We start from the raw sequence: 16,066 nt of genomic DNA on the forward strand, positions 1-16,066 counted from the left end.
CTGGTCGAGGGCGCTTCTCCCTCTGACGGCGTCTGGTCACAGCGCTTCCACGGCCCACAATAATGTCTCTGGCCGGCTTGATACTCTCTTCTTCGACCAGAACTTGAGACCACAACGTTCCCAGCTCGGTTCCACAGCTGGCACGTCTACACACTTCTCTTCTCTTCGAGATATATCACTAGGGGTTCCCTTCTGGCGGGAGCTCAACGGAGCGCGGCTTCCCCCTGCGATGTCTGGCACTCAAGTGAGGTCAAGGTCCTCCGGAAGCGAGCCTCACGCCTCCAGCAAAATGTCCACATCTCCTAGCCAGCCATTTATCTATTTCCTTACTTACTGCCCATAATCTTAAACTGCTCATTGAATCCAACATACTATTTTTCATATGGGTTATCACCTCAATATTTGCTAGACCTTCTAATCAGGTCAGGCTTGCTGAATAACTCTCAAGGAGGGAGACTCGTTTCTCCTGCAGGCTGAGATCATAACAGCACGGACTGACTGTAACATTGGGCACGGACTGTAACACTGGGCACGGACTGACTGTAACTCTGGGCACCGACTGTAACACTGACACTGACTGACTGTAACACTGGGTATGGACTGATTGTAACACTGGGCACGGACTGACTGTAACACTTGGCACGGACTGACTGTAACACTTGGCACGGACTGACTAACACTGTGACACTAAAAAAGTTCTTTCTAATATCTCTGTGGCTCATTTGGGCACTCAGTTTCCACCTGTGTCCCCTAGTGCGTGTGCCCCTTGTGGTAATTAGCCTGTCTTTATCTACCCTGCCAATTCCCTTGAGAATCTTGAATGTGGTGATCATATCCCCCCTAACTCTTCTGTCTTCCAGCGAAGTGAGGTTTAATTCCCGTAGCCTCTCCTGGTAACTCATACCTCTCAGCCCGGGAACTAGTCTGGTGGCAAAACTGAACCTTTTCCAGTTTAGTCTGGAAATGAACTCCATGCTGGGGTTGCATACTACAGGATTGGTCTGACATATGTGGTATACAAAGTTCTGAATGATTCTTTACACAAGTTTCTGAATGCCGTTCGTATTTTGGCCAGCCTGGCATATGCCACTGATGTTATCCTCTTGATATGGGCTGCAGTGGACAGGTCTGGCGTGATATCAGCCCCCAAGTCTTTTTCTTTCTTTGATTCTTGGAGAATTTCATCTCCCAGATGATTTCTTGTATCTGGCCTCCTGCTCCCTACACCTACCTTCATTACATTACATATGCATGGGTTAAACTCTAAAAACCAAATGTTCGACCATTCCTTCAGCTTGTCTAGGTCTTCTTGAAGCCTCAAGCATTCCTCCTTTGACTTAATCCTTCTCATAATTTTAGCATCGTCAGCAAACATTGAGAGAAATGAATCTATACCCTCCGGAAGATGATTTACATATATCAGAAACAAGATAGGACCAAGTACAGAGCCCTGTGGGACTCCACTGGTGACTTCACGCCAATCGGAGGTCTCACCCCTCACCGCAACTCTCTGCATCCTATTGCTTAGGTACTCCCTTATCCACTGGGGCACCTTACCAGCTACACCTGCCTGTCTCTCCAGCTTATGTACCAGCCTCTTATGCGGTACTGTGTCAAAGTCTTTCCGACAATACAAGAAAATGTAGTCCGCCCAGCCCTCTCTTTCTTGCTTAATCTTTGTCACCTGGTGGTAGAATTTTATTAAGCCCGTCAGGCAAGATTTACTCTCCCTGAACCCATGTTGGCGAAGTCCCTTCTCTCCAGATGTGTTACTAGATTTTTTTCTCACGATCTTCTCCATCACCTTGCATGGTATACAAGTCCAGGACACTGGGGTGGACTTGTATATATAGGTAGGTATACAAAAACTGAACCTTTTTCAGTGCCTATTGCCTGTCGCCTTTTTTGCATATTGGGACCACATTCGATCACTTCAATATTTCTGGTAGGTCTCCCGTCTCCAGTGACCTACTATACACTATGGAGAGTGGCAAGCAAAGTGCCTCTGCACACTTTTTCAGTACCCATGGCGAGATCCATTTCGAACCCCTCCAAGGCTGCCTGGTTTACTTCCCTTTCTCCTTGCACAGTGACCTCACCTTGTTCTATTGTGAAGACCTCTTGGAACCTCTTGTTGAGTTCTTCACACACCTCTTTGTCATTCTCTGTATACCTGTCCTCGCCTGTTCTAAGTTTTAGTACCTGTTCTTTCACTGTTGTTTTCCTTCTGATGTGACTGTGGAGTAGCTTTGGTTCGGTTTTGGCTTTGTTTGCTATATCATTTTCATAATTTTTCTCTGCTTCTCTTCTCACCCTAACATACTCATTTCTGGTTCTCTGGTATCTCTCTCTGCTTTCTGGTGTTCTGTTATTCCGGAAGTTCCTCCACGCCCTTTTGTTCAGTTCCTTTGCTTCCATACATGCCCTATTATACCATGGATTCTTCTGTTGCTTCTCGGATTTTTCACTTTGGGCCGGGATGAACCTATTTACTGCCTCCTGAAACTTTTGGGTAACATAGTCCATCATATCTTGTACAGACTTAGCTCTGAGGTCTGTGTCCCAAGGTATTTCCCTTAGGAAACTTCTCATCCCCTTATAATTCCCCTTTCGGTATGCCAGCCTTTTGTTTTCTAGTTCTTTTTTGGGGGGAGATAAGTCCTAGCTCTACCAGGTACTCAAAGATCAATACACTGTGGTCACTCATTCCCAAGGGGGCTTCCAACTTAACTTCCCTTATATCCCTCTCATTGAGGGTAAATATCAGATCAAGCATAGCTAGTTCATCCTCTCCTTTCATTCTTGTTCGTCCCTCGATATGTTGGCTTAGAAAGTTTCTTATTGCCGTGTCCAGCAGCTTAGCTCTCCATGTTTCTGGTCCTCCATGTGGGTTTCTGTTCTCCCAATCTATCATCCCGTGGTTGAAGTCCGCCATGATTAGTAGTCCAGATCCATTATCAATTACTACTAGCGAGAGATGCTGTTCTCTCTATTAAGTTAATGGTGGCCATGTTGTTTCTATCATATTTCTGTCTGGGTCTTCTGTCATTTGGTGGCGGGGTTATATATGATTGCGACTACAATTTTTTGTCCTCCAGTTGCTATTGTACCTGTTATGTAGTCACTGAAACCTTCATAGCCCTGAATAACTATCTTCCCAAAATTCCAGCCTTTTCTTTTCAGTAAAGCTGCACCACCACCTCCTCTTGCTTCTCTCTCTTTCCTCACAACACAGCAGTCCTGTTGAAACACTGCATTTGTTATTGTTTTCGTTACCTTTGTTTCTGTGAGTGCTATTATGTCTGGTTTTTCTTCAAGTACCCATTCTCCAAGTTCATTTGTTTTATTTGTAATCGCATTTATGTTAGTGTACATTGCCTTGAGACTCACTTTCTTCTGTCCCTTCTGATGTTCTCTTCTTGGTGAGCGTTCTACTGATGGGGGACGCTGTTACATGGGTGTGAGGATTTGTGGGGTGGGTAATGGGGTCTCAGAGGATTCTGGAGTGAGGGGTGGTGGGTCAAGTGAAGTGGGGACAGGGAGGGTATGGGATAAAGGGGGAGGGAGGGCAGTGGGGGAAGGGGGGCAAGGGGACATGGTGGGAGTAGGGGAGGGGTAGCTGGGGGGTGGGGAGTTGCATGAGGGGGGGGGGGGGGGACTGAGAGTTGGCTGAACATTTGATTGGGGGCGAGGAGCATTCGGGGTAGGGGAGGTTTCTATGCAGAGGAGGGTGGTATAGTGGCCCTCCCCTTTGGTGTTACTGGGTTGCTGGTTGTGGGTTCCCCCCTCATTCCTGGGGATGTTGTGTTGGGACCTGTGTTTTCCTGGTTTTCTCCTCTCGCCCTGCACTTCTTCCTTGCTTCTGCAGCCATGGCTCTCTCCTCCCTAGTCATGTCCCTCTGGAGGAATACTTTTTTGAATTCTCCCACATGTTGCAGGTGGCTCTTCCTTGTTAGAATCTTCTCCTTTGTGGTCTCATTGGCGAACACTATCTTTAACACGCGGTCTCTGTCCTTGCTGTACCAGCCTAACCTGAAAATCTTCTCAATTCTATGTTCAGTCCCTTCCATCTCTAGCCTCCTAAATATTTTATTTTATGCTGCTGCTCTGTCTTTATCGTTCCATTCTGTCCTATTGGAGCCTTCCTGCTCTTTAATACCCACTGCTACAACTGATCTTTTTCTTTCCAGCATCTGACTAGTGGCCTTTGCTGCTTCTTGTGAGGTGGCTGCTGTCATGGCTACCTCCCTCACTGTGGACATTTCTTCCTTGTTCTTTTTTAGCATTTCTGCAAATGTTGCTTGTACTATGGCAGTTCCTTCCAATGTACCATTTTCATCTTCTCTTTGAATGATTATTTGAGCCTCCGTCTCAGTATTATTCTCTTTAAGGGTTTTAATCTCCTCTTTTGCTGCTGTCAGCTCTCTTTGCAGGTTGCTTATTGTATTATTCATTTCCTGCATCTCCCTTCTGATATCCTCCAAAACCTGGGCAAACACTTCCTTCATTTGGTCACATTGACTTTTCCCTGTTTCCATGGAAGTCCTTGCTGCCATGTTTGTCCCTGTTCCTACTATGTCTTGACAAGGTTTGCCAGGAGGGGGGCAAAGAGAGAGAGAGAGAGAGAGAGAGAGAGAGAGAGAGAGAGAGAGAGAGAGAGAGAGAGAGAGAGAGAGAGAGAGAGAGAGAGAGAGAGAGAGAGGGAGAGAGAGAGAGAGAGAGAGAGAGAGAGAGAGAGAGAGAGAGAGAGAGAGAGAGAGAGAGAGAGAGAGAGAGAGAGAGAGAGAGAGAGAGGGGAGGGTGAGAGAGAGGATGAGATAGGGGGGGTGTTGAGAGAGAAGGGGAGATGAGAAAGAGGGTAAGATCCAGAGAAGCAAGAGAGGTAGGGGGGAGGGGGAGGGGGGAGGGGGGAGAGAGATCGTGGGGGGCAAAAGCGAGAGATAGAGCAAGAGGAAGAGGGTTAAGAAAGAGTGAAAAGGAGAGGAGAGGGAGGGAGAGAGATGGGAGAGCAAGAGAGAGAGATGGGGAGAGCAAGAGAGAGAGAGAGATGGGAGAGCAAGAGAGAGAGATGGGAGAGCAAGAGAGAGAGAGAGATACAGTGTGAGTGGAAGAGTGAGAGAGGAGAGGGAGAGGGGAGAGGAGGAGGAGGGTGGCTGATAGTAGTATGGTCAAACCTATCACCTAGGTTCTAAATCCTGTTTGTGATACATGTGTGTGTGTGTGGGCTGTTTGAGAAGGGGGGGTGACTCAATGTCTTGAAGTGAGGAGTTGGGGGTAGCCTGTGTGTGTGTGTGTGTGTGTGTATGTTTTGGAGGGGTTATGGTGAGGGAAAGAGGGGAATCCAGATTGCTACCCCCCCCCCCTCCCTTTCTCACTTATCCCCCCAGCTTAACACTGCTCGCAGGCTCACTGTGACGCTTAATGAACTCCCAGCTAACTGGTAAACTGAAATATTAAACGGGGAAGACAGCATAAAAAAGAGTTAAATTTAACTAATGAATAATAATTAAACTTATGGCTGCCACCACCTTCCTGCAACCTGAGTGTGCCGGCACTACTGATCTCCCTGGATGGTCACATACTGATCTCCCTGGAGGGTCACATACTGATCTCCCTGGATGGTCACATACTGATCTCCCTGGAGGGTCACATACTGATCTCCCTGGAGGGTCACATACTGATCTCCCTGGATGGTCACATACTGATCTCCCTGGATGGTCACATACTGATCTCCCTGGATGGTCACATACTGATCTCCCTGGATGGTCACATACTGATCTCCCTGGAGGGTCACATACTGATCTCCCTGGAGGGTCACATACTGATCTCCCTGGATGGTCACATACTGATCTCCCTGGATGGTCACATACTGATCTCCCTGGATGGTCACATACTGATCTCCCTGGAGGGTCACATACTGATCTCCCTGGATGGTCACATACTGATCTCCCTGGATGGTCACATACTGATCTCCCTGGAGGGTCACATACTGATCTCCCTGGATGGTCACATACTGATCTCCCTGGATGGTCACATACTGATCTCCCTGGATGGTCACATACTGATCTCCCTGGAGGGTCACATACTGATCTCCCTGGATGGTCACATACTGATCTCCCTGGATGGTCACATACTGATCTCCCTGGATGGTCACATACTGATCTCCCTGGATGGTCACATACTGATCTCCCTGGAGGGTCACATACTGATCTCCCTGGAGGGTCACATACTGATCTCAAAGGAAGGTCACATACTGATCTCCCTGGATGGTCACATACTGATCTCCCAGGAAGGTCACATACTGATCTCCCTGGATGGTCACATACTGATCTCCCTGGAGGGTCACATACTGATCTCCCTGGATGGTCACATACTGATCTCTCTGGATGGTCACATACTGATCTCCCTGGAGGGTCACATACTGATCTCCCTGGAGGGTCACATACTGATCTCCCTGGATGGTCACATACTGATCTCCCTGGAGGGTCACATACTGATCTCCCTGGAGGGTCACATACTGATCTCCCTCGATGGTCACATACTGATCTCCCTGGAGGGTCACATACTGATCTCCCTCGATGGTCACATACTGATCTCCCTGGAGGGTCACATACTGATCTCCCTGGAGGGTCACATACTGATCTCCCTCGATGGTCACATACTGATCTCCCTGGAGGGTCACATACTGATCTCCCTCGATGGTCACATACTGATCTCCCTCGATGGTCACATACTGATCTCCCTGGAGGGTCACATACTGATCTCCCTGGAGGGTCACTACTGATCTCCCTGGAGGGTCACATACTGATCTCCCTGGAGGGTCACATACTGATCTCCCTGGAGGGTCACATACTGATCTCCCTGGAGGGTCACATACTGATCTCCCTGGAGGGTCACATACTGATCTCCCTGGAGGGTCACATACTGATCTCCCTGGAGGGTCACATACTGATCTCCCTCGATGGTCACATACTGATCTCCCTCGATGGTCACATACTGATCTCCCTGGAGGGTCACATACTGATCTCCCTGGAGGGTCACTACTGATCTCCCTGGAGGGTCACATACTGATCTCCCTGGAGGGTCACATACTGATCTCCCTGGAGGGTCACATACTGATCTCCCTGGAGGGTCACATACTGATCTCCCTGGAGGGTCACATACTGATCTCCCTGGAGGGTCACATACTGATCTCCCTCGATGGTCACATACTGATCTCCCTCGATGGTCACATACTGATCTCCCTGGAGGGTCACATACTGATCTCCCTCGATGGTCACATACTGATCTCCCTGGATGGTCACATACTGATCTCCCTGGAGGGTCACATACTGAACTCCCTCGATGGTCACATACTGATCTCCCTGGAGGGTCACATACTGATCTCCCTCGATGGTCACATACTGATCTCCCTGGAGGGTCACATACTGATCTCCCTGGATGGTCGCATACTGATCTCCCTGGATGGTCACATACTGATCTCCCTGGAGGGTCACATACTGATCTCCCTCGATGGTCACATACTGATCTCCCTGGTGGGGCACAAATCAATAATTATGAAACTGTAAGGGCGTAGGAATGTGCGTAGTAATGCTTGGGTAATATTATATAGAGCATTCTTCACTTGTTTAGATTCAAGGTCAACTTTTATTACCATTAACTGGAGGAGAACACGGGGCACTTCCAGCACAACACGTAAACCTGGAGAACACGGGGCACTTCCAGCACAACACGTAAACCTGGAGAACACGGGGCACTTCCAGCACAACACGTAAACCTGGAGAACACGGGGCACTTCCAGCACAACACGTAAACCTGGAGAACACGGGCCACTTCCAGCACAACACGTAAACCTGGAGAACACGGGGCACTTCCGGCACAACACGTAAACCTGGAGAACACGGGGCACTTCCAGCACAACACGTAAACCTGGAGAACACGGGCCACTTCCAGCACAACACGTAAACCTGGAGAACACGGGGCACTTCCAGCACAACACGTAAACCTGGAGAACACGGGGCACTTCCAGCACAACACGTAAACCTGGAGAACACGGGGCACTTCCAGCACAACACGTAAACCTGGAGAACACGGGCCACTTCCAGCACAACACGTAAACCTGGAGAACACGGGGCACTTCCAGCACAACACGTAAACCTGGAGAACACGGGCCACTTCCAGCACAACACGTAAACCTGGAGAACACGGGGCACTTCCAGCACAACACGTAAACCTGGAGAACACGGGGCACTTCCAGCACAACACGTAAACCTGGAGAACACGGGGCACTTCCAGCACAACACGTAAACCTGGAGAACACGGGGCACTTCCAGCACAACACGTAAACCTGGAGAACACGGGGCACTTCCAGCACAACACGTAAACCTGGAGAACACGGGGCACTTCCAGCACAACACGTAAACCTGGAGAACACGGGCCACTTCCAGCACAACACGTAAACCTGGAGAACACGGGGCACTTCCAGCACAACACGTAAACCTGGAGAACACGGGGCACTTCCAGCACAACACGTAAACCTGGAGAACACGGGGCACTTCCAGCACAACACGTAAACCTGGAGAACACGGGGCACTTCCAGCACAACACGTAAACCTGGAGAACACGGGGCACTTCCAGCACAACACGTAAACCTGGAGAACACGGGACACTTCCAGCACAACACGTAAACCTGGAGAACACGGGGCACTTCCAGCACAACACGTAAACCTGGAGAACACGGGCCACTTCCAGCACAACACGTAAACCTGGAGAACACGGGGCACTTCCGGCACAACACGTAAACCTGGAGAACACGGGCCACTTCCAGCACAACACGTAAACCTGGAGAACACGGGGCACTTCCGGCACAACACGTAAACCTGGAGAACACGGGCCACTTCCAGCACAACACGTAAACCTGGAGAACACGGGGCACTTCCAGCACAACACGTAAACCTGGAGAACACGGGGCACTTCCAGCACAACACGTAAACCTGGAGAACACGGGGCACTTCCAGCACAACACGTAAACCTGGAGAACACGGGGCACTTCCAGCACAACACGTAAACCTGGAGAACACGGGGCACTTCCAGCACAACACGTAAACCACACATATAACGACTCAGAACAGAGACAAAAAGGGAGGGAAAAATATCTGAACACCAAAGTACATTAATAAACACTTTATTTAACAAAAGACACGTTTATTTATTTATATCCTAGCTGTAATTAAGTCTTACGAGGCAAGAGTGTCTCACTGATGGAACCTGAATACTCAGGAGCACATTACTTTATCCTGCAGTTACCGGCCACAGATGTTGAATGGCTGCCCCCAGCTCCTTGGACCTGTCCCAAGTCACAACCCAAGACACATTGACTAAAATGTTTCTCACAAGCTAACAGGTTGAAGAAAGCTCCACCCTCATCTAGCTTCATAAGCCCAATGAACCCCGCCTCAACAGTCCGGCTCTAGGCCTTGGTCCAGCCAGTCAGTGCCAGCACCAAGCCCCACCCACTAGGCCTCCCTGGCTTCCACCAGTCATGCTCCAGGATGGCTTTAGGCCTGCCCTAAACGTTATATTTTTTTCCCGCAGATTTCTCACTCGTTCGCACTCTTACATCTAGGAGCAGGGAAATGTATATGGCACCGGCTGAATTTATTGCCCCTCATTTGTCAATGGCTATAGAGGAGACAGGAGAGAGAGGGGAAACGGTTGGGGAGGAGGAATCGGAGAAGGATTGGGGAAGAGGACTGGGGAACAAGGCCAGCCAGTCGCTGGCTGGCCTTGTCGATTGGCCAGCGTCGATTGGCCAGCGTCGATTGGCCAGCGACGGTCTCACTTGACTCCACAGTTTTATGGGAGGCAGGTGAGGGCCGGCACGATACACTGGAGGGGAAGGAGACATGCGAGGTCTTGTGTACCGGTCCGTTACAAGGAGGCCAGATACAAGGTATCATTTGGAAGATAAAATTCTTCAAGAATCAGATAGAGAGAGTGGAAGACCTGTGGGTGGATATCACGCCAGACCTGTCTCCTGAAGCTCATATCAAGAGGATAACATGAGCGGCATATGCCAGGCTGGCCAACCTAAGAACGGCCTTTAGAAACTTGTGTAAGGAATCATTCAGAACTTTGTATACCACATATGTCAGACCAATTCTGGAGTATGCAGCCCCAGCATGGAGTCCATATCTAATCAAGCATAAGACTAAACTGGAAAAGGTTCAAAGGTTTTCCACCAGACTAGTACCCGAACTGAGAGGTATGAGCTACGAGGAGAGACTACGGGAATTAAACCTCACGTCGCTGGAAGACAGAAGAGTTAGGGGGGACATGATCACCACATTCAAGATTCTCAAAGGAATTGAGAGGGTAGATAGAGACAGTCTATTTAACTCAAGGGTCGCACGCACAAGGGGACACAGGTGGAAATTCAGTGCCGAAATGAGCCATAGAGACATTTTTTAAGTGTCAGAGTAGTCATCAAATGGAATGCATTAGGAGGTGATGTCGTGAAGGCTGATTCCATACATAGTTTCAAATGGAGATATGATAGAGCCCAATAAGTTCAGGAATCTGTTCAACGGTTGACTAACAGTTGAGAGGCGGGACCAAAGAGCCAGAACTCAACCCCCTGCAAGCACAAATAGGTGAGTTCAACTAGGTGAGCACACACACACACACACACACACACACTCACGAGGCCCCACGTAGGGGCCTGCTAGCGTGGTGGATAGCGCGCAGGACTCGTAATTCTGTGGCACGGGTTCGATTCCCGCACCAGGCAGAAACAAATGGGCAAAGTTTCTTTCACCGTGAATGCCCCTGTTACCTAGCAGTAAATAGGTACCTGGGAGTTAGTGAGCTGCTATATGCTCCTTCCTCGAAATGTGTGTGAGAAAAATAAATAGTAACAGTTGACTGATTGACAGTTGAGAGGCGGGGCGATGGAGCAGAGCTCAACCCCCGCAAGCACCACTAGGTGAACACACACACACACAAAGGTATAATGAGTTGTGAACGACATATTTAGGTGATTAAATAATAAACTACAGTATTGCACTGCTGCTATAACACAGTTTTGTTCCACAATAACAACTACTTTTGAAAGATTAATTTCAATGTAATATATCCTGAAAAAGTTTTGTAAAACAGTATCTGAGAAACCCAATTGAAATATTAACACCAAATTTCATATGAAAAATCTTTTATTCATTGTTTGCAATATAAATTAAGACATATTTACCTGACATAAAAAAACAAAAGATAAGACAAATTAAATGTTATATACGAAAGATAATTATATAGAGCAGCAATATCGACCCCTGATAACAAGTGTTACCAAATACACAGCTTACATATTAGAGTCAATAAATGTGTCAATTTTATTTAGTAAAGGAGAGTTGACTTTATTTGTGGCTTATGTTAGGCTGAAGAAGTGGTGTGTCAGTTGTAATAATAATGGAGGCGCGGGCTGCCCAATTGTTTAACAAGGTGAGCAAAACAATGTTGGGTAAACAGCAGTACTCACTTAGTTGTACTCACCTAGTTGTAATTGCGGGGGGGTTGAGCTGTGGGCCCGCCTCTCAATTGTCAATCAACTTTTATTTCCTCCTCCCCCCCCCCCACACACACATCCCCATGAAGCAGCCCGTAACACCTGTCTAACTCAATATGTGCACAATTTATTTACTGCTAGGGGAACAGATGCATTAGGGTGAAAGAAAATCAGGCCATTTGTTTCCGCCATCGCCGGGAATCGATCCCCGGTTTCTAGGACTACGAACCCCGAGCGCTGACCACTCAGCTACAGGCCCCCACCCCTAAGCAGTGAGGTGTAACTGGTGTTAGGGATACAATTAATATTTCTAGGCATTAATTATGCCAATAAAGTTTCCTCATATGCTGGTGTATTCCCCACATGGTCAGTACCACATGGTCAGTACCACATGGTCAGTACCACATGGTCAGTACCACATGGTCAGTACCACATGGTCAGTACCACATGGTCAGTACCACATGGTCAGTACCACATGGTCAGTACCACATGGTCAGTACCACATGGTCAGTACCACATGGTCAGTACCACATGGTCAGTACCACATGGTCAGTACCACATGGTCAGTACCACATGGTCAGTACCACATGGTCAGTACCACATGGTCAGTACCACATGGTCAGTACCACATGGTCAGTACCACATGGTCAGTACCACATGGTCAGTACTACATGGTCAGTACCACATGGTCAGTACCACATGGTCAGTACCACATGGTCAGTACCACATGGTCAGTACCACATGGTCAGTACCACATGGTCAGTACCACATGGTCAGTACTACATGGTCAGTACCACATGGTCAGTACCACATGGTCAGTACCACATGGTCAGTACCACATGGTCAGTACCACATGGTCAGTACCACATGGTCAGTACCACATGGTCAGTACCACATGGTCAGTACCACATGGTCAGTACCACATGGTCAGTACCACATGGTCAGTACCACATGGTCAGTACCTTGGACTCTCAACACATAATTAAACATAAAAATTCTGATCAATAATCTTCAATAGAAAACCATTTACATTTTTTTACTAAACATTATTTAACAGTATTTGGGGCAGAACTGTAATTATATTCTGCTATATAATTTGCAAGTTACAGTCAAATTAATAATTGGAATATTTTTTATTTTTTAATCTTTCCATAATAATGTTAATTACAATTACTATTAAATTGTTTGTACTTATAATCCTTTTATTTATTGAGTGTAATTATACAATATCTTTAGATGAACTTCACAGTTGTTGATTATTCTGGATTCATTATCCACTTTCTATTCACCTTTTGGTATATCCTTTAAGGAATTGTTCACTTAATGTACTTCTCAAGGTGCCCCTTTAAGGCTACTGGCACAATGTCTATGAGATGTACAATGTCCATTAGATTTCATGCAGAAATATCTTATTGTGTTGCATGTTCTGCAGTAATCTTTTTGTTATCTGTATGTGCACTATAGACTGACCATCCTGCTGCCTTTGAGTAGTCTTGGCCTAACACCCATGGTTTATGTTGATCATTAGGTGTCCCAGTGTCCTCTACATGTGTGTCCCAGTGTCCTCTACATGTGTGTCCCAGTGTCCCAGTGTCCTCTACATGTGTGTCCGTGTGTCCCAGTGTCCTCTACATGTGTGTCCCAGTGTCCCAGTGTCCTCTACATGTGTGTCCCAGTGTCCCAGTGTCCTCTACATGTGTGTCCCAGTGTCCCAGTGTCCTCTACATGTGTGTCCCAGTGTCCTCTACATGTGTGTCCCAAACCTCTTCCTCTGCTACACAATTTGACGGTATAAAAATAAACACAATTCTTTTTTAACAGATAAATGCACTTGTGAGTAAAAAAAAAAATACTGTCAGCTGCAAAAATATTTTTGCAGTTGTTAGTTAAATAAAAAATATAATGAAACGAATATTTCTGGATTATGTTTAACCCATCTTTTGTATATCTATTTTAAAGCCAATATAGTCATCCTGACTTTTCTGCATGTCCTCTGAAAATGTCCTTGCCAGCTGGGAGTCGGGTCAGAGCTAGGTAATGCAAGGAATTTGGAACAATCAGTGAAATCTCGATCAGAAATTAATCCAAGTTAAGACATTCTGAACAGTTTAATGAAGGATGCCAAAGAAATATGACTAACATTACATACCAATATCAGATCTTAATGATCCATAGTTAACATTTATTAACTTTAGATATGTTTAGGAATGATGTTAGCCTGTAAGATATGTGTAGCAGTGGTGTTAGCCTGTAAGATATGTGTAGCAGTGATGTTGGCCTGTAAGATATGTGTAGCAGGGATGTTAGCCTGTAAGATATGTGTAGCAGGGATGTTAGCCTGTAAGATATGTGTAGCAGGGATGTTAGCCTGTAAGATATGTGTAGTAATGATGTTAGCCTGTAAGATATGTGTAGCAATGATGTTGGCCTGTAAGATATGTGTAGCAGTGATGTTAGCCTGTAAGATATGTGTAGCAATGATGTTAACCTGTAAGATATGTGTAGCAATGATGTTGGCCTGTAAGATATGTGTAGCAGGGATGTTAGCCTGTAAGATATGTGTAGCAGGGATGTTAGCCTGTAAGATATGTGTAGCAATGATGTTAACCTGTAAGATATGTGTAGCAATGATGTTGGCCTGTAAGATATGTGTAGCAGGGATGTTAGCCTGTAAGATATGTGTAGCAGTGATGTTAGCCTGTAAGATATGTGTAGCAATGATGTTAACCTGTAAGATATGTGTAGCAGTGATGTTAACCTCTGGGGCTTGGCCATCTGATTTGCAATGTCCTACTACCAAACATATTTAAATAATATTCCTCACTCCTGTTGAAAGGAGAGTTTATATAATCCAGATTCTAGTAATACTGTTTACATTGTTGTAACTACTTGACAAATTGGTTATATAATTGTCTTCCCAAGGGAAGACAGTCGTGAGAAACATAACTTTTGCAAAATGAATAATTAGTTTAATATCAAAATCGTGACTCTACAGACATATATTTATTTTTGATTTAATGAACAAATTAATATAAATTTGTACCATACATTTTACTTAGTCATTAATTTAAATTTTATATACCAGTTGAACCTAAACAATTTTCTTTAGTTGTCGACAACAAAATCTTTAGACACAAAAAAGGTAGCAAATATTTCAAAGTAAAAGTAACAAATGTAAGAGCTTAATTACTAAGGTATCTCGAGCAGGACTGAGAACAGGAGATGTTTTGTTCCTCTCACAGGGTTATAAACCCATGGAACCGCCTACCCGCCGAAGGCATTCATAAACAGTCAGTGTGAACCCATCACAGGGAATATAACTCCCTCAGAGAGCGAAGATTAACGTGTTTTTAATGAGGGTTTCTCGGCGTCCGTTTACCCGGAGTCGACGAGAGCCACGCAGGGGCCTGACGGCTGAGTGAACAGCGCTTGGGATTCGTAGTCCTAAGTGAACAGTCCTTGGGATTCGAACCATTCTCTTGCTTCGATCTCCGGTGGAGGCGGAAGTAAACGGAAGAGGTTGTTTCCCCCTGATGCCTCTGTTCACCTAGCAGTAAATAGGTACGTAGGAGTTAGACAGCTGCTACGGGTTGCTTCCTGGGGGTGTGGAAGAAAAAAAAGGCCTGGTCGAAGACTGGGCCGCGGGGACGCTAAGCCCTGAAATCATCTCAAGATAACCACAAGATAATGCAAGATATCTTAGAATTACGTAGGTAAAAGAAACAACAATAACATGTGTTCACTACAGTGTCACTGCTGACTGTGGAACTTGAAAAAACGTTTTATACCGATATATAAATCATTTTATAAGAACATACGGCGTAAATAGGTCGTAGGTGCCGATGAGCCGGCATCGTGATTGGCTAAGACAGGAAGATGGACAATGTTACCTTCTCTCTGATTGGCCAAACGAAATGCCCTAGTGACATCTAGCGAGACTTAAGTGAACTACTTGAAAAATTTTAATAATTGTTTACGAACACCTTCATGAATCGTACGTCGGGCTCTTCTTCACAGTACTTAAGAACCTTCGCAGCGCAGCGAAGAACCACGTGCGCTTCTTGAGTCTAAGTCCAGGTGTTCACTACACCGAAGCTGTGAACGCAGTTAGCCTGAACAGGTGTTTCAATTAACCGAATTTAACATCCAGCAAATCCTTAAATACACCCTGAATGAATCTTGTTTGAATACCTTTCGAGGTACATTGACACACACGCCAGAGTCAACAAAGTAATGAAGTGGAGCGTGTGGCCCAACCTGCAGCTCTCCTCCAGCTGCTAAAGCTTCAGTGTTGGAGCTGAACAATACGTGACGGCTTAATACTGCGTTCGATATTCTCCCAGGCACACACAGAGAGACGGAGAGAGAGACAGAGAGAGAGAGAGAGAGAGAGACAGACAGACCAAGAGAGAGAGCAAACACACCCCCCACACCCCCACCAACCACCAATGCAACATTCTCTCCTATAACGCCAGTATTGGGACTGTGAGTGAGGCACTCAACAAA

The 16,066-nt window shown here is 46.4% G+C and overlaps 1 protein-coding gene across 1 annotated transcript; it reads right to left on the minus strand.

The window, feature by feature from the left end:
* Positions 1-5,554: 5,554 nt before the first annotated feature.
* Positions 5,555-15,414, minus strand: LOC138355040 (uncharacterized). Its single transcript, XM_069309752.1, has 4 exons — positions 15,379-15,414; positions 7,141-7,532; positions 6,299-7,052; positions 5,555-6,214 (listed from the first exon to the last, which is right to left on the minus strand). The coding sequence occupies exons 1-4, from the start codon at positions 15,412-15,414 to the stop codon at positions 5,555-5,557; spliced, it is 1,842 nt and encodes a 613-aa protein (XP_069165853.1).
* Between the last annotated feature and the right edge of the window lie 652 nt (positions 15,415-16,066).

This window comes from Procambarus clarkii, chromosome 65 (assembly GCF_040958095.1).
Source record: "Procambarus clarkii isolate CNS0578487 chromosome 65, FALCON_Pclarkii_2.0, whole genome shotgun sequence".
Classification (NCBI taxonomy): domain Eukaryota; kingdom Metazoa; phylum Arthropoda; class Malacostraca; order Decapoda; family Cambaridae; genus Procambarus; species Procambarus clarkii.